This window comes from Rattus norvegicus, chromosome 19 (genome assembly GCF_021556685.1).
Source record: "Rattus norvegicus strain SHRSP/BbbUtx chromosome 19, alternate assembly SHRSP_T2T, whole genome shotgun sequence".
In the NCBI taxonomy this organism is placed as follows: domain Eukaryota; kingdom Metazoa; phylum Chordata; class Mammalia; order Rodentia; family Muridae; genus Rattus; species Rattus norvegicus.
This window is the reverse complement of record NC_141552.1, coordinates 35,083,329-35,105,307: the sequence shown is the minus strand read 5'-3', so window position 1 is coordinate 35,105,307 and position 21,979 is coordinate 35,083,329. Positions and strand designations below refer to the sequence as shown.

General features: G+C 48.9%; 1 protein-coding gene across 2 annotated transcripts in view; it reads right to left on the bottom strand.

Annotated features, from left to right (window-relative positions):
- Window positions 1-21,979, bottom strand: part of Abcc12 (ATP binding cassette subfamily C member 12) — a 67,627-nt gene that overhangs the window by 30,743 nt on the left and 14,905 nt on the right. For both annotated transcript variants that reach the window (XR_015643304.1, NM_199377.1), the window contains 9 exon segments: window positions 21,591-21,764; window positions 21,015-21,162; window positions 16,746-16,894; window positions 14,031-14,138; window positions 11,672-11,950; window positions 7,353-7,424; window positions 4,958-5,082; window positions 2,535-2,607; window positions 207-410 (listed from right to left, as the gene is read on the bottom strand). Coding sequence is in view for 1 of the 2 variants with exons in the window: in NM_199377.1 (NP_955409.1) it covers window positions 207-410; window positions 2,535-2,607; window positions 4,958-5,082; window positions 7,353-7,424; window positions 11,672-11,950; window positions 14,031-14,138; window positions 16,746-16,894; window positions 21,015-21,162; window positions 21,591-21,764 (1,332 nt within the window). In the remaining variant the exon portion in view is untranslated.

The window sequence follows — 21,979 nt, the reverse complement described above, 5'->3', positions numbered from 1 at the left end:
ATAGATCCTAAAGACTAGGCCAGTGGAAGTCATACACAGACAGAAGCAGGTAGTGATATCAGGAAGTTAGGGTGTCCCCTACCTTCCCTGCCCTCCCCATTCCCTGTCCAGGTAAAGCCACTTTCAGGCGGGAATGGCATATTTAGGCAGAATAGGCATCTCTTTGAACGTCAAGTGCTGTACTCCTCCCAAGGCCTCCCAGTCACCTGCAGCTGGTGGGTAACCAGCACCACAGTCTTCCCCTTGAGTGTCTTTTTAATGCATTCTTCAAAGACGTGCTTCCCCACATGGGCATCCACTGCCGAGAGCGGGTCATCCAGCAGGTAGAGCTGACGGTTGGCGTACACAGCCCGGGCCAGGCTGATCCTCTGCCTCTGTCCCCCGGAGAGGTTCACACCCCGCTCCCCAATCTGTAGATGGGGATAATGGCACTGCCCATCATTTAAGTCTGCTTGGCACCCCATGGTCTTTGTACACCAGGTCTCCTTTGGGACCGGAGGAGAGAATACACAGTCTCCTCCAGCCCTCCCACTAGACAATGCCAACTGAAAGAATTCCATCTCCCTCACTTCACGGAAGCACAGTGCCAACTGGGAACAGCTCTTCCTGACTCTGAGTAAGGGGTGCCCATCACAAGACTCCTGCTTCCCAGAGCGCTGTCCACTATATTGATTAATAACACAAGACGGGGGGTGTTTTTTTTTGTTTGTTTGTTTTTGTGTTTTTTGTTTGGTTGGTTTTTGGAGTAGGGAACTTTGGAAGAATGAATAGTGAACAGGGAAAAGGAGGGAAAATGCCTGGGAGATGGACCAGGGACCCCTCTGCTCACTTCTTTGTGTGCAAATATGTGTGCCATGCAAACACCATCAGTCCCTCACACCTGGCCTGAGGCATGGATTAGATGCACAGTAAACGTTTACTGCAAGATGGGAATCCCATCCTCCTGAGTACAGAGTGGATCCCACTGTACTCAGATGCCCAGCTACTGAGCTCATTGTCAGGTGCTGGGAGCTGGGAGCTGGGGGCTGGGGCCTGGAGGCTGGGGGCTGGGAGCTGGGAGCTGGGGGCTGGGGCCTGGAGGCTGGGGGCTGGGAGCTGGGAGCTAGGCAAGAAATGTAGGATGAAGTCATTATGCAGCAAGGCAGGTCCAGGATAAGACGAAGCCTATCATTGGACAAGAAGGAAGGGTAGGTGAGGGAAAAGTCTAGGAAGGAGAGAGGTGGGGGAGAAGCAAGGGAATCAAGATGGTGACAGAGAAGGATGACCCAGATCCAGGTGGTCTTGAATTGCCAAGGTAGCTGGGATGGATTTCTGTAGGCAAATTTACCTTATCTAGGCGGGCGGTTTATATCCTTATCAATTGGTCATAATTGTGTGGATGTATTGTGGATTGAGAATTTAACATATAAATCTGATTGTCAGGTTACAGTTTGTTGAGTCTCAATTTTGCCAGGTATTTGGGAGTTTATACTTTAACTACCAGGGGGCAGTTGCTGGGACTGTGGGCAGAATCCATGGCAGGGAGCTGTGATAGGCCAGCCGCTGCTGGACTTCTAGAACCATGATTTTACTGGGTAGCTGGAACCAGAGTTCGCAGCTAGCAGAGAGCCGCAGGGAGAGATACTAACCAGAGATAAATTAGCGCTAGTTCCAGTGGCCCATTGGAGCAGGAACTAGCGACTGCCAGGGTACATGCAACGCACTCCACCGCTTTTTTATTTTTATTGCAACAAGAAAAGTGACGTGTGAACCAGGACTCACATTTAAGCATCAGGCACTGAACACACAAAACCAACACTCGACCTATTCTCCAAGTGCTAACCAAGAAGCATTAATGGCAGCACTTGGTGGCAAACCACTGCTGACTGTGGACCTCCAAAGTCTTCCTCAGTGGAGCTACATTAGCTCCTGAAAGTCTAGGAGGTGGCTGGACACTTAAGCACACTGGCTGAGTGTACAGATAGAACCTGAGAGGGAGAAGTCAGAGCCACACACATGTGCTTTCGGCAAGGCCAGCAGCTCCTGACAGGCAGAGTGAGAGGCTAGAAGAAGAGCTAGATGTCGTGGTAGGGAGAGCTTGTCCAAGAGGTATGGTGTGCTAGGGAGAGAGGGGAGGGTAGCACAGGGGCTCTGGGTCACCTAAGTCAGCAAGTTCAACCCAGAACCAAGCCAGCAGTTTGGACAAGGAGCCTAGGGGCTGGGTCTGAAGGTGACTTGGCACTCCTGGGCTGCACAGAGGCAGAGAGCAAGAAGAAGCCCTGAGACTCCCAACTAAGGGAAATACCCTGGATATTTGAGGATAGAGCTGGGCCTTGAGGTTAGGAACTCTGCTCAGGAACTCTGCTTGAGATGGTGAAAGGGCTGGAAGTGGTCTGTGGAAGAGACCATGAGGAGTCAAACACAAGTAAGCTTGGGTTCACCTCCACTTGGCGGACCCCAAAGACTCCATGATAGGCAGAAACTAGAGTGTGCCTCTGCGATGTGTGGCTGTGGATCCAGAGTCAGCTGGGGAAGTGGGACTCAGCTCTGCTTACCTCAGTCAGGTCTCCATAAGGGAGGCTGTTCAAATCCTTCTGGAGCCCACAGACATGAACCGTGTGTTGGTACCTGTGGGCATAGAGGCCAGAATGGTAAGGCCAGCACAGAGCACGGATGCCTGGGCTGCTCCCAAAGGAATCACCGTCGTCATCTGCACAAGGCGGGGATCTTGCTGCTGCTATGCTCAGGGATGGGGCCAGTTGCCTTATCCCAAAGACCATGTCTTCTTTACCCCTGGGGTGTCTCCTCGACTTAGAGTTAGTCTCTCTCCTTTTACAGTGTTCATGTCATGCAACGGGAATGATACCAGTGACTGTAAAGTCCTGGGGGTGTCAATTGCTATCGTTGCTCTTTGTGTCAGAAGGGAATCAAGATGTGGGCTAAAGTTGTTGAAAGTGGTACCCAGGGTGTGTGTGGGTGGAGGCACAGGGCTGAATCAAGGCCAGGAGTGGAAGAGAGGGTGCATGTGATGGAGCAATGTACTGTCACATGATTACTAATGTCAACAAATGTCAACCCTGACCTCTGCTAAGCCCCTTCTGCTCCGTAAGCTACTCTTCCCACCCATCATCTCTACCATGTTGGAGAGAGTTAGAATGAAGCACGAAGGACGTCACTCCTGGGGAAAGAGGAAAAGTGGGAAATGAACCCTAGTTCTGGAGCGTCCAGGGATGTTTGCTCCTTGGTATCACCCAGGCTCAAGCCTTGGGAGCTTAGACTTATGAGGACTTAGCTAGCTCTGCCCAGACAAGCTGCTTGGGCCAATTCCTTGTTTTACCAGGCACAGCTCCACTCAGCCCCTGGGAGAAGTCCACCTCTCGGGGCTTCTGCCACCGCACAGTCTACTGGGATGTGAGGCCCCTGGTGAGAGAGAAGCTGCCATTCTGCTGCTTCCACTCTCTCTGCGTCTCAACCCTAGACATATACACAGTGAGCAGACCTGTCCCGAAGGCACCATGGTGGCCCACAGCCTGAGATTCTGGCCACTGCTCTGAATAGCTGGTTTTCCTAGTGCCGCTCTCATTTCAACTCCTGAACCCCACACTGAGTGGGAGACCTCTGTCCACTTGACAAGCTGCGAGTCTCTACCAAGGACGGTTGGTAACTGTGACACTCTGATAACAGCCTTTGCCATATATTTCCACAGCCACAAATTCTTCTACCATGTCCTTGCTCAGATGGACTGAAACTCTCTGGAACCAGGAGCCAAAATAAATCTTTCCTCTACTAAGTTGCTTCTGCCCGGCCATCTGTCATACGACAATGCTAAAGTAACTTGTACGACAACACTGGGAGCAGTAACTGTGTTCCTTATGGTGCCCTGCAGAAGGCAAGCACTTGGTTAGTATTGGCTATCTTCCACGTCCTTGTTGGTAAATTAAGTAACTGTCCTTACAGCCTGCTTCTGTGGGGGAAAGACATTCCAGGTAGGGATGGTGCGGGAGTAGGCAAACAGGGACTGTGGCCATGAGATGCTGATCACATGTGAGCCTTCTGCTGTGGATATCACAGCCAGGGAAAGAGGAGCAAAGGCCACAGACTTCCTGCTTGCTGGTCAATGCCAGCCCATAGAATTCAGAGCCTGTGGGCTCAGGTAATAAGAGAAGTCCAAACTGCAACCGGATTCCTAAGTCTGACTCCTTACGTCAGTCCTACAGTGTATGAGAAATTTTTGGCTGACCCCGCTGTCAGGTAGCCCCAGTGTTAACAAGAGATGCTGGAGCACAGGGCACAGGTCCAAGACTCGAGCCGTGTGAGCAGTTAGCTCACCCTTCTGAGCTTCAGTCTTCCCATCAGTAAAATGGGATATAACACCTGGGCCTCCCTAAAGGTATGGTAGTGGAACTTACCTCAGACAAGCCTGACTAAGAAATCACTGTTTTCCAGAGCTTAAAGATAATGACCTAACACTTATCAAAGATTTATTAATCAGAAGCTTGATTTTTATCTCATTAGATCATTTGAGGACACTAGCAAAGACGTACCCAGATAGTGCCCATGTGGACTAAACCGTGTCAGGACTGCCTGATTGCCTGCCTTCTGCTCGAGATCTCAAGCAAAGTTTTAGTTATGCAGCCTAAATCAAACTTGCAAGGCTCCTTTTTCACCAGTGAGGCAACATACGCCCTGTTACAGAGAACCTCAGAGCATATGGTACTCTGCCCTGGGAAGGAAGTGACAACCACTCCGTCTTCTCACCAGACCATGTGGTCACAGGTCTGTAGACCCAGCCTCTCCTGAACTTCTGTGTCAGAAAAAGAAATTCCAGTTCCTGGGCAGACCCCACGGATGTTTCGTCAAAACTCATTTAGAGAAACCTTTCCACTCAGTCACCATTCTTAGTGGCCTTTCTTAAGAGTCTGAAGCAGGTGGGTCAACAACCACAGTGCCAGCCAGATACATCCCGGGTTAGTAATACCTTTGGTGGTTGTACTTCTCTCCAAACAGGATGTTCTCCCTCACATTTCCGTGGAAGATCCAAGCTTGCTGAGAAACATAAGCCAAAGGTCCACTGACAGCCACGACCCCTTTCTGTAACTGCATCTGGAGCAACGATAACCAGAGAACCCTTAGAATGCTCTAGCGTTGCTCCCAAATGCCCTCTCACTGTACGAGCATTAGTCAGACAAATATAAGGGGGTGGGTGGGTGACAGATGTCTCATACACACCCTGTAAGCCCAACTGTGCTAATGAGGGTCTCTTGGTGGGACACTTTCGAGGGCGAGGCAGGAAATTTAGGGAGCCGGTAGTCATGAGTCCTGCTGCCAACTGGACGGTACAAGCTACACTTAGCTCACTCCTGGGCCAACTACAGCAAGATACTTTAAGAATGGATGAGTAATGAGAGGCCCCCTTCCACTAGGTATGCCAAATGGGTCCATCTCTCCTTAGCCAGGTTCCTAGGAGCAAAGCACAGCCTACCCCCTGGGTACAGGGCACCCCCAGAATGCACCACTTAAGGAACCTGGCTCAGTCACATGGTTGTAAACATGCAAGAATTCAGGCTTCAGGGGGCCAGAACTCCTCTTTTTTTCTTCTTCTTCACAAAGAGTGGGAAATCCACTTCCATGTGGAGCTTTGGTAGGTAGCATCGAGCAACCCATTTAGGAATCACGTGAGGCCCAGTCTGTGACACTGAGTAGCCACAGGCACGTCAGCTGACCCCACGAAGTGTGTTTCTGGTAGACAGTGGGAAACAGTATCGGTGATATCGGGATGGAATGCTATCAGGAGAGGGCGTCCGTAGGGCTGACGATCATGGGGTAGTGGCAGTGTGGCGGAGTAGGGAAAGTGTCACACGATGCAGCGCTATTTTGACAATGAAGGGGCCTTGAGTTACACTTGGAAGGGAGATGGCATTAGCAAGAGCAGCTCTAGGAATAACAGGTGCCTTCCAGGGACGGTGCTGAGCAGCTGACACTGTGACTGGCTCTGAGGGCTCAGCTGTAACTGGCACGTACACTCCCTTTGGTAACTGATCTTGGCCATTTTGTAGATGAATAAAACAAGGTCCAGTGGGACTCGGTTTCTTTGTCCAAGGGAAAATGGCAAACAAGTGACTGAGACAAAGTGTTGAGTCCTCCCAATCTAGTACCCACTGGCTTAGCCCCCAGGCCCCTCCCCAGGTCTGATTCCCTCGCTGCTTCATGGAAGATGGGTTCTATTTTCTCTGAGATGTTTCCAAGGAATAAATCAGAGGGTAGAGGTTAAAGGGAGGCAAGGTTCCTTCCATCACACATCCACACACTGAGATATGGAGGAACTAGTTGGGGACAAATGAGCTTCCCAACGCCAGGAGGTTTGAGCGTGGGCCAGGTCATCTCTTACTTCGTTGAGAGACCTGTACTGATAGGTAGAGAGTGGGGCTGGTTTCTAATGTGTCACTGACGCTAGGGCCCTCACGGAAACACACATACAGAGCCTACCCAAACCAGACCTAGGCTCTCCTTCCTCACCTCTATGAAGGAGATAAGCAGTCACTCTTCCTGAAGTGAGTCAAGGGATGTCTAAGAAGTTGATCACATTGGTCCCTACAAGACTCACATCCCCATTCTAGTGAGGTCTGCTGAGCCTCGTTTCTCCATTCCTTTAGGGGTTGTCCAAATTCTTTCAACCCCAGCCAATCAATTGTCCCTTTAGGAACAATGGTAGGCCAAGGGGGGAGATGGTTCCCCGACCTCCTCAAAACCTGCCTTATTCATTTAGGGTGAAACTTGCAAAACATGGCAACATGGAGACCACCTGTAAATCACCTTACCACATAGGGTCTCACAGCTAGACGTGGCAGAGACAGGACAAGACTTAGGAACCTCCCTCTTCCTATACAAAGTGTTTGGAGCAGCTGGGGTCATGCTACAAGGCCCTCGGTTGGGTATTTGGAGTTTTGGAAACAATCAAAAATTCATCAAAAGTCACCATGAGTCCCAGCTCCTTTGTTCTCCACCAAGCTGCTTTGCTGGATTTTGTAAACCAGGACAGCCATGGGAGAAGCCACAGATGTAACAATTCCTCACCTATTTAGACTAATGTAGAGCTGGGAGAAGGAAGCAATCACGCCTGTCCTCAGGAGGTAAACCCAAAGGGGTGTGAAAAGGCTTGACTTCCTGTCAAGCCAGGCATGGAGCTGCCAAATGCATCAACCCAAGGGACTCTGATGAGCATCCTTGTCAGCATCCTTGACATTGACCCTGGGCCGCAAAGCTTGACCACTGTCCTATAGGCTGCTTCAGCCCTACAAAGTCTACAGCAAGGAAACCTTTCCGCAGTCCTGCCAATGTAGTCTCTCTCTCTCCAGCTCTCACCATACACTCACCTGCCCTAGGAGAGCAGAAATGAGGGAACTCTTCCCGCTTCCAACGTTCCCGCATATCCCCAAGACCTTTCCCTGTCAGAGAAGCAGAGACAAGACAGTTACTCGCCCGTATTGTTGTAGAGGTGGGGGTGGATGGGGTGGCTTGGGCTTGATGGTGACCAAGCCAGGCAGGACAAGAAGCTACTATTTTTACATCTACAAGGCGGTAGGTAGCTGCAGCCTCAGGCCTCAAGCCTTGTGTGCACAGCTTGCAAGGATGCAGAAATGTGCATCTTAATTAAGCGTCTTCCCTCCTGCAACCAACAGACTACCCAGAGGGCTTTTGGAAACCTGGAAATCCTGCTCACACATCGATGTGACACTAATGGCAGATAAAGGAGGATATGATGGGGGTAAGGAGTGGGGTGGGGTGGGGACATCCTTCAAATAAGAGAGAACTGGGTGATTTCAGAAGTCTTTTTTTTTTTAATAAAAATCTTTCATCATAACAACTCAATTTAGAACACCAAGTCATTTCACTATCTCCATGGGATGAATTCAGAGCTGAACTTGTGTCAACTCAGCCATCAAGTTGTCACCGAGTACTTGTGATGCTCCAGGCACCGTTCTGAGCACCAGCAGTCACCTCACCCTGGCTCCAGGGTCACGGAGGAGGCACTCAGAGGATGAACGCAACAGGGGACCCAGACTTGGTCCCCCCAGAGCTCGTGTTTTAGTTGGAGATAGACAGAAGGGGAGCAACTGAAATAGGCAATTTGTCAACTGTGTATTGGGGAAGTGACTGGAAATGGAAGCACAGGAAAAATGTACTCAGCAGGTGGATGTGTCTGTGTGTGCTGGCCTGGATATGCTCTGGGTGAGAATTTGGGGGAAGGCATCTTGTTTGGGAAGTGCAGGTAGCACCAGGAGCAAAGAGGAAGAGGAAGGACACCATAAAGACAATGCCCGTTCTGCTAAATCAGCCCACACGGAAGGCAAATGAAGCTCCAGGCTTCTAGGAAGCTCAGGCACCTTCAGAAAAAGTGAGCTCAGATCCATATGGCACCCCAACAACCCTTTACTACCTGCAGGCTACTGTCAAAGTCGTAGCACTCTGAGATAGAAGACGGGTGACCACATTTTAAAGGTCCCGGGACCGTGGGCCCAGGGACAGCACCTGTCACAAGTGGCATTGAATAAAGGAGTTGAAAGAGGTAAGGCAAGGGTCGCACAGGTCCCTGGGGTAACCGATAGCATGAATGCTACTGTGTTTGGACAGAGGCTGCATATGGGGAATCCAGATCATTTTCAAGTAGCCATGATGCGACCCTGGAGAAGCTCACCCTTTAAATCACAGTAGCACTTCAGAATGATGAGTTGTGGGATGCTTGGTACGGGCCAGCTTCATAGATGCTCCCTGCAGGCCTCCCTTGAGTCCTAGCCATTCTTTCGGGCCAGGCAAGAGCCTCCTAGACTCATGCTTTTTAGAATAAATCACAGGAGTCTTCATCTTCTGGGCAGTTCATTGTTCATTTGCACATTCACTAAACATTATTAGGAACTTGGCGTCAGGCGTAGGCTCTGGGCTAAGGGCATAGTAACATCCCTGCCCCCGTCTGGTCCTGGAGGACAGCGTCTCATGGAACCATGGAGCTAAATTTGGAGGAACTTGGATGGCCTGAATTTAGAGCTTTTCAGGGCGACACGTAAGCTAGCCATGATTGTTAAAAGAGAAAAGAGGGCGATGGTTGCTGACGGCGTTGAAGCTTACCACAAGCTAAGTGTTTTGTACGCAGCCCCTCTGCTCTCACAACCACCGTGTGAAGTGGACGCTATTAGAAAAGTCCGTGCAGCTGCCAAAGAGGCCGTCTCTTCAAGAGCTCAGGCAGCGCCGGAAGGAAAGTAGCTGGTAAGTGGCTCGGGTCTGGAAAGGAGCTACTTCACAAAATGCTGCCTGCGCCTTCGTTGCACAAATCCAGGCGTTAACATTCACTGAAGACAGCAAAGCAAGCGGAGGGCTAAAAAGCAGTTTCCTTACCTACCAGTTTCCCGAGCCTGTCCAAAGAAATTAGGGCGCAGGCTCAGAGGTGGGGGAGACTGACAAGAAAGCAGTGGTTTTGCCGAGCAGAATACAACTGAGACTTGAGGTCAGCGGTCCTCAGCTCATCAAACGTTAGCTACCGTTCTCAGGGCGTACGCGGCAGATGGTCTCCTTAGCTGCAAGAGAGGCCGGCCTTTGCTTATGAGCTTTGACCACTGTGATGATGGAGCCTCTCCTTCTGCAGCGTTAGCATGGGAAAAAGCACGCAGCAAGGTGGGAGATTACGTTACTCGGCACAAGATTAACTCTGAGCCTGCCACAGCAATATCAGCAGCACCTTAGGAGTGCCCACCAGGTTCCCGGGGCAACAGGATGTAGACAGGGGGAGCATGAAGAGGCCAAGGGCTAAAGTCACAGCTTTGTTTAATGGTTCTACAGCCCTCCCTCTAGAGGGAAGGAAGGACCATGGTATCTGGCTGGCTGGCTGAGCACGCCCTCCCCTCCACCCCTTCAACACACACACATTCACACTCCCACTCACACACACACTCACACTCACTTACTTTGCTAGACTGGTTTTTAAAAAAAATCACATTGTGTTGTACAAAAGCAGTATTTCATGGTGAGTAGGGGTATAGGTCGAGAGGACAGGGAGCAGGGTACAGAGGAGAGGCCCGGACAGGAAACTGGTGAGTTCCCGAACAACCTGGACTTCACGGTGAGACGCCGTCTTCAAACAAAAGCAAAGTTGGATGTCGTAGGGGTGCAGTCCACTATGTGACCTAGCCCTTGTTATTTAGCTACCCTCGTGCCTCAGTTTCCTCAGTCACAAAATGGAGTAGTGGGTGGAATAGCTTAAAAAAAGTTAATCGTGTGCTGGGTAGATTGTCTCTCTTAACATTATAATGGGAAATTAGAAACACCCTTAAATCTAGTCAGTTGGAGTCACATGAATTGGACCATCTATTTAAGCCCGTGACTGGTAAGGGCTCAGGGGTTTTCAGGGTCCCCCTGACCTCTGAACCTGTGCCCTAATTTCCTCAGACATGCTCAGGAAACTGGTAGGTAAGGAGCCTGCTTTTTAGCCCTCCTGTTCTGCTCTCTCCTGTCTTCAGTGAACAGCAATGCCTGGATTTGCAACAAAGGTGCAGGCAGCATTCGTGAAGTAGCTTTCTAGACCCGAGACACTTACAGAATGCGCTAAATACTTTGGATTCTGCCTCGAGCATCTTTGGGAAACAAAATTCTAACTAGAACAGTAGGTGGTGTAGTGACCCACATCTATAATCCAGCACAGGCAGGCTGAGGCAGGAGGACGATTAGTTCAAGACCAGCCTAAGTTACACAGTAATACTCCTTCTCAATAACAAAGTGAAACGGAACTACAGTGGCTCCAGAGGCATGGAAATCAGTACCAGTGGAAACCATCTTCTCTTAAACTTGAGAGGATGCCAACACACTTACGCACACTATTATAAAGTTGGACAGGGAAGACAGAAGACCTGGTTGGAGACATCCCAGCATCACCTCCAGCTCAAACTGCATTTTGTGGGGCTTGAGAAAAGCCATTGACACATAGCACAAGGAGGCAGGGTGAGGCCTTCAAAACACACACCTACTGCTGCAATTTGGTTGCTGAATTCCCCTCAAGGGGGCATTAGTTCCTATGATAGCACTGTTACCAAGTAGTGTTGACTTTTAGGAGCAGATACCCTATAGGGAGGGGTGTTTAGGTCATTGCAGCCATGCCTTAGAAGGAAACTATGGAACTTCCATTTTTTTTATTCTGTTTCCTGTCACACGATGTGATTTGTTTGCTACCCACCCCAAGCCTTTGCTAGAGGCCCACAGCCTGATCTTGAACTGTATCCAAAACTCAGTCAAAATAATCCCTTCTCTCCCTCTCCCCCTCCTCTCCATTCCTTCTCCCTCTCCTCTCCTCCCTCTCCCTCCCTCCCTCTCTCCTCTCTCTCCCCTCCACATACCATACTCTGGCTTTTCCCTCAATCACTCTTCTCTCATCTTTTGTCGATATGGAGTCTCTCGTTGAACCTGGTCTGTCTACACTGATCTCTGAGAGGATCCCTGTCTCTGCCTGCCTAGTGCTGGGATCACGGGTGTGCACGGCAGTACCTGGCTTTCTAGGTAGGTGCTGGGGCTCTAAACTCAAGTCCTCAGGTTTGCATGACAAGCACCTCATTAATGAGCCATCTCCCCAGGCTCCCAGACTTTGGCCCTTCATAGATTAATTGCCTCAGATATTTCACTATCACAACCCAAAGCTGACCGATACACTCACCTTTCTCACCACAAAGCTGATGTTGTGTAGTACTGACTTGGGGCTGCCACTTTGCCGCTCTGGGCTGGCAACTCCCTGATCTGAGAGACTTTGCTCACTGTATAGCTCTGCCCTCTGTTTCTTGAAAACGTGCCTTCTCTGATCTTGTGTCTTCGATGGGCCTCTTTTCCTGTTGATTTCTTGTTCCCATGTCAGGGTGGCATTTGCTAAAAGCAAGATAGTATCTGGGTCTTCTGGTTGGGTGATGTAGGATGGGGGACTTTTAGCTACAAGAATTTTCTAAGATTAAAGAGACAACAGTAAGTGGGTAGATGTCATCCATTTGTAAGAATCCTCCCAAAATATCCTCTAACGACCCCCAAATTAGAATCTTGGCATTTCTACCTAAGACAATCAGGACTGATCAGAAGTTACTCCCCCAGGAGTGTTGCAGCATAAATAGTCCATGGATTCAAACTGTCTGGAACTGGTATCTTTGAACCCTCAGGCCTGGGTGGGTCACCCCCATTGGAGAATGCAGAACCAGCTACGGTTCATCCTTGTCTGTAAGCCAGTGAGCCTCTGCCCACAGGGGATGGCCTTCACTGCATGACAGATTCATATGAAAATGAGGTCCATTTGTCCTCTCCCTCACTCAGCTCAATAAAACACTTGCAAGTTAACTAAATGGTACATGTCAGACCTCCGGGGGTACATAGTAGAGACTCACACATAAACAAGAGTGGTTCCTGGCCTTGAAGAGGTTGTCTGTGAGAAAGGGGCATGCACAGAATTGTGCAGTCGAGTATGACAAGGACACAGCCTGTTAGTGATCAGAGACGAGGCCTACTCTTCCCCTTTCTTGAAGTCTGTGTGTTTGGTACCTAAGCTGAGTCTGTACAAAGAAGAGGGAGAGGAGAGAGCAGGAAAATGAGAGTTGAGACCACAGCGGGGCAGACAGGGGAACAGAGCACCGTCTAGTGGTTTGCGCAGCATGAAACAAGCCATCCGGGATTGCTGAAACTCACAGCTCAAGGTAGAAACAGGATGGGAAACAAGGATGGAGAAACTGCGGGGCCAGGGATAAGGGCTCAGGCACAGTCCTGGGAGAGACAGGGGTTCGCAGTGCTGGTGAGGGGTGTGTTGGTGGGCAGGCCAATACTTTAACAGCTCTTGAGGAACTGAGTGTGAGATCGGTCAGAGGACAACAGGTTTAGAAAAAGAGGACTGGCCTATATAAATCATGCTGCGTTTAGAAGACGAGTGATGGAGACCTCCGTGAGGGTGAAGGCACAGTGTGGAGGTTGGGAGTCAAGAGAGAGCACCCTTCCCAGAATCCAAAACGCCTGCACTTGTTTTCCAGTACAGGGATATACAGAGTGAATGAGGGACTGTTGATCTGCATGCCCGTAAGAGCCAACCGTGTGCCTTCCAGTCCTGGCTTACAGGACTGCCCCTCCCTATTGAGAGGACAGTGGACAGGGCTCAGAAACAAGAAAACAGGCACAGGAGCCCAGGACAGCCAAGCTGCCATTCTGTGGTCAAGAATGTCCTCCTTTTCCTGTCGGAACCTTACACCCATCAAATGCCATGCTAGCAACTCACTTATAAGCACGGAGCTTACGAGGGCCCCTGGTTCTGTACCAGAATGAGAGCTCCTAAGATGAATACTCTGTCTCTCTGTCTCTTTCTGTCTGTCTGCCTGTCTCTCTGTGTGTCTCTCTATCTGTCTGTCTCTCTGTCTCTTTCTGTCTGTCTGTCTCTCTGTGTCTCTCTATCTCTCTGTCTCTCTGTCTGTGTGTCTCTCTATCTCTCTGTCTCTGTCTGTGTCTCTCTATCTCTGTCTGTCTGTCTCTCTCTCTCTCTGTTCACCCCTCCCCACCTCCTCTCCTGTCCTCTCCTGTCCTCTCCTGTCCTCTCCTGTCCTCTCTCCTCTCCTCTCCTCTCCTCTCCTCTCCTCTCCTCCCCTCTTCTCATTTCTTACATGTCTCCGATTGTCTTTGGTGAACAGAGTGGCTCAATGACAACCCTGAGGTGGTACGTGTCCCTACACTCATCGAGGGACAAACTGAGGGTGGAGTCAGTGCAGAGTCAGTGGCACTGTTGGAGAGAATGAGGCTCCCACCTTGGACGGGTTGTGGGAAGTTAGGAGCACACCCTCTGTCAATAAAGACTCTTGTCATGTCCCCCCGCCAGAGCATCTCCTGCAAAACCTTGGCCATTCATTCTCTCCGCTGCCCACTGACTCTTCTTCATGTCCACACAGCTGCAGGCACGACCCAGGCCCCCAGTAGATCTGAGCACCATCCCCATCTCCAAGCATCACCCCAGGCACCCCAAAAGTGAGATCTCTGCCCTACTCACCCAGCATTACTTATACCTTCATTCTCCTTAGAGAGACACTGGCTTCGGCCACTGCTTTGACCGAGAAAGGCAAGATTGCAATTGAAAACTTCATTACATTAAACATGGCAATCACACTAAATGCCTGAAGGAGGAAACAGAGAGACTGCAAGTTGCTTTAGCTCCAAGCTGCTCTATCCATGGGAGTGGGGAGGGAGGGTGTCATGCTTACTAACAGAAGAAGCAGTGGCACAGTTGGAACTCACAGAGGAATGTTTTTTTCATTTCACGGCTCAGAAACCATGGGCTGGCACACTGGGAGCAGTGGCTTTTTAATCTATTTTGTTTTGGGAATTTTCGCCAAAAAAAAAAAAAAAAGGTAGGGAAACATATACCTATTTGCCATCCAGACTATCTCCCAACTGATCATCTTCATACATATCCTTATTCACAACAAGTGTCCTTATTCAAACCAAGACTGCTGATTCAAAGCCTTGTCCAGGTTTGCCTAACTCACTTTCATCTAGGCCAAGTCAGAGTTATCTGACCCTCTGGGGCCACAGCATCTTTCTGCAGAGCACACAGATCCAGAGTCACTGACTGTCGGGGTTTCCCCATTGACCATTATCCCGTATCCTTGGATAATGGAGATCCTCGGTAAAGACAAACTTTCTTCTTTCAGCTGGTGCCCTGGTGGGCAGGGCTTCATCTCTCAAACACCATCTTCTCACATGTCTGACTTTCATCTAGCAGCCTCTGTTTACCCCACTTAAGAAATTAATAACACAGCTTCCTCCGGCAGATCCCAGGTGACCTTGACTGCTGCTGAGCAGGCCCTGTAGGCCCGTCCCAGGTTTGAGCGAATTCTACATTGCTAAGAGAATAGCAGCAAAGGCTTCTATCACATCTGCTCCTAACCCTCGAAATCCAAAAGTACCACCTTGGCACAAATAACAGCAGCAGCAACAACAGCAACAAAAAGTAGATCTCAATGGACAGTACACAGGCTACCTGACTGACCTGGAAGCCAATCTCAGGATGCCATGACCCTAGCAGAGGAAGGGAAGCAAACGGATTCTGAATCAGGAGATTTAGTCTGGATCTTGGCTTTCTTCTAAATTATCATGTCAGAAAAATTAACATCATTTGGTTTTTCCTTTCTTTGATGTAATAGAACTAGAGGGTGTGTGCATGTGTGTGTGTGTGTGTGTGTGTGTGTGTGTGTGTGTGTGTGTGTGTGTGTGTGCGTGCGTGCATGTATATATGTTTGGGGACCATCAAAAGCAGTCACAATAACTGAGCAGCGCTCTGCTCGGGCAGGACACTATTGCCAGACATTCTGGCTTTGGGCTCCTGACCAAGTCCAAAAAGTCTTACAGTGAGAGTGAAATGGACCCAAAGAGCCTGAACTGACATCGCCCCTCTCACGAACAAAAATAACGTGGGTGTTGATGGGATTGACAGAGGATGGCCAAGCAGAAGCTCCTGCTTCTCCTCATGACCTCCCACCCCACCCTGACATCCTCGCTTGGGGGTGCTATGTTTCCTCTAGGAAGTTAGTTATACCTGATCCCTTGCCCTATCCCCCCCCCCCGCACGCCCCCATACTCCTCCCTTGCTTTTGCTGACTCTCCTCCAGCTATTTGTCCTGTAGACACTTGGTTTACTACCTTAGTTGTGTTTTCTTCAATTAAAGCCAAGATCCGTTTTCCCTCTAGCTCAACGTTCTTTTATGTTTTTTTTTTTTTTTTGGTTCTTTTTTCCGGAGCTGGGGACCGAACTCAGGGCCGAACCCAGGGGAACCCAGGGCCTTGCGCTTCCTAGGCAAGCGCTCTACCGCTGAGCTAAATCCCCAACCCCCTCTTTTATCTTTTAATGTTCTGTTCTCTTGTCAAAAGCTCTCATGCTTCACATCCATCCCCCTTCCCCTCAGAGGCTTCAACCCACACCCACATGCTGTGGGTGGAAGCAGGTCATATAGAGCATGTAAGGAGTCCCCAGGCCCCCCACCCTCACCCCATCCTGACGATTCATTCCCAGGGTAAAACTACTCACTCACCCCCTCCTCCCAGCTACACTGACAGGAGCTACAACCAGGCTGCTTGTGGGCAAAGGAAACAAAGCTTGGGATGGCCAAAGGCTGTTGACAGGTCACAGCTGGGTAGTGGGAGAGTGAAGAATTCAACAGATTAGGCCCAGCTCTCAAGCTTGGAAGAACCCTGACTCTGGCCATAGCCTGAAAATCCCTTTGCTTTCTCCTTACCAGAGAACAATCTAGAGCTCCCCTGTTTGTAGCACATACCACAGGAGGGAAAAACAGCCAAGCAGCCAAGTGCGCTCTAGGTCTCCTTTATACCCCATTCCCAAACCGGTGGTCCCACCCCCTACCAATTCACCAACTGTGCTCAACTCTTAACAGCCACCTCTGCCCTGCATGGACAGAGTCAGAATAGTGGGCAGATCCTCCCGAGCTCAGCCCAAGCACTCACAGGCATACGGAATCAGAGTCTGGTCCAACCACTCAGTGGTGGTTACCTAGAATGGGCAAGGCCGGGGGCTCAACCTCTAGCACGGAGCAGCTAAATTTAACTCTAATTAATTAATCCAATGAAATATCCTGGCCTCATTTGGTATATTGCAACTGGGGGTTCTGATGCCGGCCAGGCACAAGAGAGATGATGGAAAGGGGCTTCTCACCAGGGGCTCACCAAGGATAGGGTGCAAAAGTGGCCTGGTTAGAGGTAACTCTTACCACAGGGGCAGTGAGTGTGCGTTTCAGGAAAATGTGGCAGGTGAAAGTAGACACAATGGCTATGGTAGACACTATGGGAGCCAGGGCTGAGTTCCCACTTTGGACGTATCCAGCCTTTTCCAGTAATTTTTTCTCTCTCTTTCTTATGTCTGCAAAAGAGAAGGCGATCAGGGAGTGATTTTATGCTGCAGGCCAAACTCCAGCCTTAAGAACTGCTCCCAGGCTGGGGAAAAGGCTCAGCAGGTAAAATGTTTGCCGTACAATTGCAAGGACAAGAATTTGGGCTCCCAGAGTCCACATAAAAGCTGGGCAGGAAGGGTCATTGACTAGAATCTTGGCACTCAGAAGGCAGAGAAGGGAATATCTGGGGCAAAACGATTAGCTGGACAAGTCAGAATCAGCAAGTCCCAGGTTCAGTGAAAGACCTGGCCTCAATGGACTTGGTAAAGAGTGATCAATGAAGGTGCCACCAAATGTCACCTTCAGGCCTCCACACGCCTGCACCCATACATACACAAGCATGTATACATACTGCATACTGCACATGCACACTTGCTCAAAGAGAAAGAAAAATGTTCTGGCTTGAATGAGAATGACCCCCCCCCCATTGTCTCACATGTTTGAATGCTTTGTCCTAGTTAATGGAACTGTTTGAGAAGGATGAGGAGGTGTGGCCTTGTTAGAATGGATGTGGCCTTCCTGGCAAAGGTATGTCACTGGGAGTTGGCTTTGAGGTTTCAAAAACCCGTGCCAGACCCAAACTAGCTCATCCCTCTCCTTGCTGCCTATAGATCAAGATATAAACTCTCAGCTACTGCTCAAGTGCCATACCTGCCTGCCTACCACCGTACCTCCTGCCATGCCGATCATGGAAAAAAAAATCCTTTGAAACTTCCCAATTAAATAGTTCTCCTCAGAGTCCTTGGTCATGATGTTTGGTTGTAGCAATAGAATAGTTAACGATATGAATGAAAATATATGAATTGTTTCTGCCTGATTCTTCTCCAAATGAAGGTGAAATGAAACATTGGATCTCCAGGACATGAACCTAGCAGAACCAGGATCTCAGTGCTCCTAGCTGATGGTTTGCAAGGTCCCTGTCAGCCCTGATACTCCATAGATTGAGTCACAAATCAGATTCGACAGGAGTCTGACAAGGATTCTGCAAGACAGGGATGGGCACAGTGAGACCAGAATAAGAGTGTGGAGAGTAACAGGATGGAAAGGCCCATCCGGGCCCAGGGAGCCTCATCTGAGTGGACCTTCAACTGCCCAGACTCTGTGGTTGAGCTGTTATGTGCTTGCTCCCTAAGTTTAGGTGCAGGGAAGAATCATAAGCATCTCGGAGCCACAGCCATGTATAGTAGCCTGGAGACATTCAAAGCGTGGCCCTTGCCAGGTGTTCCAGGAACAGACACAAAACTTCAAGAGAATGCTACGTCTTCACAAGTATTCCCTGATGTTTATAGTAACCAGCCTAGTTCTAGCCTCCATGGGCACTGTAACAGCACAGCTTTCTTACCTCACTGGATCCCACATTCTTCTATCCACTGTGACAAGGAGAAGACAGTATGGTGCCTTCTGAACAGAACAGGACCTCAGCAGGAGATAGTGTTTTCCTTTCAAGCATTGAATCCAGGGCTCTACTGTCCACCTGCCTTTTTCCTAAAGAATGCACAGTGTCCACACCTTTGCACCTACTGGGGGGTTCCCCTTAAGCCCTAACTCCCAACCTTCTCTCAGGCAATTTGTGGTACTCTCCCAGTTTACCTGACATAATGGCGAATCATAGGTTCAGTCATTTGGGAGGTTAGTTTGGTGTCTACTATGACAGGTGCTGTGCCAGTAAACAGAGTCCTATCCCTCTCCCAGTGAGGAAGATAGGCAATGAGGAAAAACGGAAATAAATGCCTACAAGCCCACCAACTTGGGAGGTGGGGGCAAAAGGATCTTGGCTTGGAGGCAAGCATGGGCTTCACAGTTAGCTCCAGGCTAACCTGAAATACTGTTGCAAAAGAAAAACAGCAACAATGATAATAAAAACTGAGTGAGATGATTTCAAATTGTGTCTAGGGGCTGGAGAGAGAGCTCAGCAGTTAAGAGCACTGACTGCTCTTCCAGAGGTCCTGAGTTCAAATTCCAGCAACCACATGGTGGCTCCCAACCATCTTTAATGGGATCTGATGCCCTCTTCTGGTGCGTCTGAAGACAGAGCACTCAGATACATAAAATACTCAAATTGTGTTTGGTCATCAGAAAGAAATAACCAGAGCTAAGGGATAAGAGGACACTGGTAGGGTATGACCAGGTTTGAAACACTGGTCCAGGTGGCCTCCAGAAGTCAGGGATGGAGAGGGGACCGAAGATCAAAACAAAGTCAAAATGAATGTCTAACAGAAGGCCAGGCAGTAAAGGGGCTTGAAGCAAGGAGGAGCATGGGATGCTGCTCTAGAAACAAACAGGGGTCCTCATGACTGGAGTAAAGGGAGCAAAAGTTATTAGAAAACAAAGTCATCAGAGGTGAGAGCTACTGAGCCAAATGAAGGACTTCACTAGAGAGACCTAAATCTGAACGATCTAAGTGAGCAGAGACCACTGATGGATTTCTAGCGGGGGAGAGGCATCGGCTGCTTCTACCTCTGTGTAGTCTCTGAGAAGAGACTGGCTTGGACCAGGGTGGCAGTGGAATGGAGAGAAGCAGATGGGTTCTGGATTAGTCTGGAGCCCTGCCATACTCACTAGCCTTTCGGTGGAAACCCTTTCCTAGCCACTGTGTAGTGGCTCCCCTGGTCTGCGAGTTGTAGGAATTGGATCTAGAGCCACTAAACCAAGACTGACTTGAACTACCCTGAGTTGGGCTAAGTTGAACTAAGTCCAGGGGAATCAGAATAGAGTGAAATTAAATTATATCAAGTTCAGAATATGAAGGAATTATTTTTATATTCTTAAAGAAGTCCTATTGAATTGCTGATGTCCCAGATAGGAGCTCTCTCATCGGTGAAGGATGACACGAGTTCTCTTATGTTTTAGGAGCAAGGTTTAGTTGTTTGACACGAGCTTTGCTTTGCTTTGGTTTTGTTTTGTTTTGTTTTGTTGTTCTGTTTTGCAGTTGAGGGACACAAACCTCAAAATCCTCCTCCCTCATATCCTGGGAGCTGGAGGTACAGACAGCACATGAACTAAAACATGTTCTCTAGAACCGGTCTCTGAAACACAAGCACAGCTTCATCCCGAATTTGTGCTGATGCACAAGTATGGAGGTGTGACTCTGGTCCTTGAGTGACAACCACCTAAGCTACATCAGCAAGTCTGTAAATGTATCTGCAACTAGGATTTGCATTTAGAGTTAATATGACCTCAAAACAAAATAAAAACAAACAAAAAAATCACCACCACCATCAAGAGAACAATCTACAAATGCATCCTCATGTCAGCTCAAGAAACATTCTGTCTGTGGGTCATGTAAGTACAATAAAGCCACTGGGAACAAGGAGGAGATAGATCTGGGAGTGTGATCTGTATGTGAGTGTGTATGTGAGTGTGTATGTGAGTGTGTATGTGTGTACATGTGAATGCATACATGTGAGTGTATATGTATGTGTATGTATCTATGTGTGCATGTATGTGTATATGTGTGCATGTGAGTGTGTACATGTGTGGGTATGTATGCGTGGGTATGTGAGTGAATGTGTGTGTGTTTATATGTGAGTGTATATGTGTGAGTGTATGTGTGTGTATATGTGAATGTGTGAGAGTGTATGTGAGTGTATATATGAATGTGTATGTATGTGTATGTGAGTGTGTATATGAATGTATGTGTGTATGTGTATGTGAGTGTGTATATGAATGTATGTGTGTATGTGTATGTGAGTGTGTGTATATGTGTGTGTATGTATGTGTGAGTGTGTATGTGTGCATATATGACTGTAGACATCTAAGTCAAAGAAACAGCCTGACACAGCTCCTTTACTGTTCCAATATGTTCGTGGATTATTTTTGTAAGGGTAACTAGCCAGCACCAGGCTCCCTGTGCCCCAGAAAAGGCAAAACCATATGCCACTCACCCTTGGATTCATTAGAACAGATGCCTGGGTTTATTACAAAACTGCTACAATCCTTGGAAAATTTCTTTGACCTATAGAGCACCTTAGGAGGCCCCCTCAGCACCCGCCCTCACTGCAATGCCCGGCCCCTGCAGAATTTGAAGAACCCCTTAAGAGAGTGCGCTCCGTCTATGTAAGTGCTTCGCAAAGCAGCTGCTCATCTTACCGTGAATGGTGTTCATAAAAGATTTCTCCCAGGCATACATTTTAATCAGTTTGATGCAGGTCAGAAACTCATTCATTGTCTGAACCCGCTTGTCTGTCACTGAAATTGCTGATCTTCGGAAAGCTGAGTTGAGTTTGGCCATAAACATCTGAAATCGAGGTACAAACAACTGTGTTCAGGGAGAACTGCTGAATTGCACTTGGCCTAAAAATCCAGGGATCGGAACACAAGTGCCAAACAAAGTTCTAAGGGGACTTGGCGGAGATCTTCGGTCCTTCCTCTGCATTATGGCAGCTGACTTGGCCTGGAGGAAACCACTGGGAATCTGATATAATGACATGCCAAGATGCAGGGAAGGAAAGTAGGAACTTTGGCAGACTGCATAAGCCTCCCTCCTCCCCCCAGAGCACTCAAATTCAAGTTCTTAGAGAACAACAGAGGACCAACTGAAGACAGAACACCTGTGTTTATAGAGAGGGGTACGGGCTTCCGGTGTATTCCCTCCGTACAACTCAGTGAAGGCGTGTATGCCGGTTACAAATGTCAAGTGTTTTGCGTTGCACATCCCAAACTTACCTGGATCGGGATGAATATGAGATACACGCATATCCCAACAAGAGCGGTGGACCCCAGAATGAAAAAGGCATACACGGCACAAACGACCATTAGGATCGGGATGGTGGCTGGCAAAGGACAAAACAAGGCAGCCTCAAACAAGGAATAACTATCACTCGATAGTACATTGAGAACCTAGAAAGAAAGCACACAGGTTCAGGCTTGGGACCCTTCACGAAGCTCTGATTGGCAGGAGGCGGGATCAATGTGAAGAGTTGTGTGGTCTCTCTCTGACATGACTTTGGAGGGCTAGTTTCATAGAATTGAGGATCCCAGAGATGAGAGCTGCAAAGGGTTACTGGGGGTTTTTGGGTATCATGCTGAAATGCTGTTTGTGTCTTTATTAACAC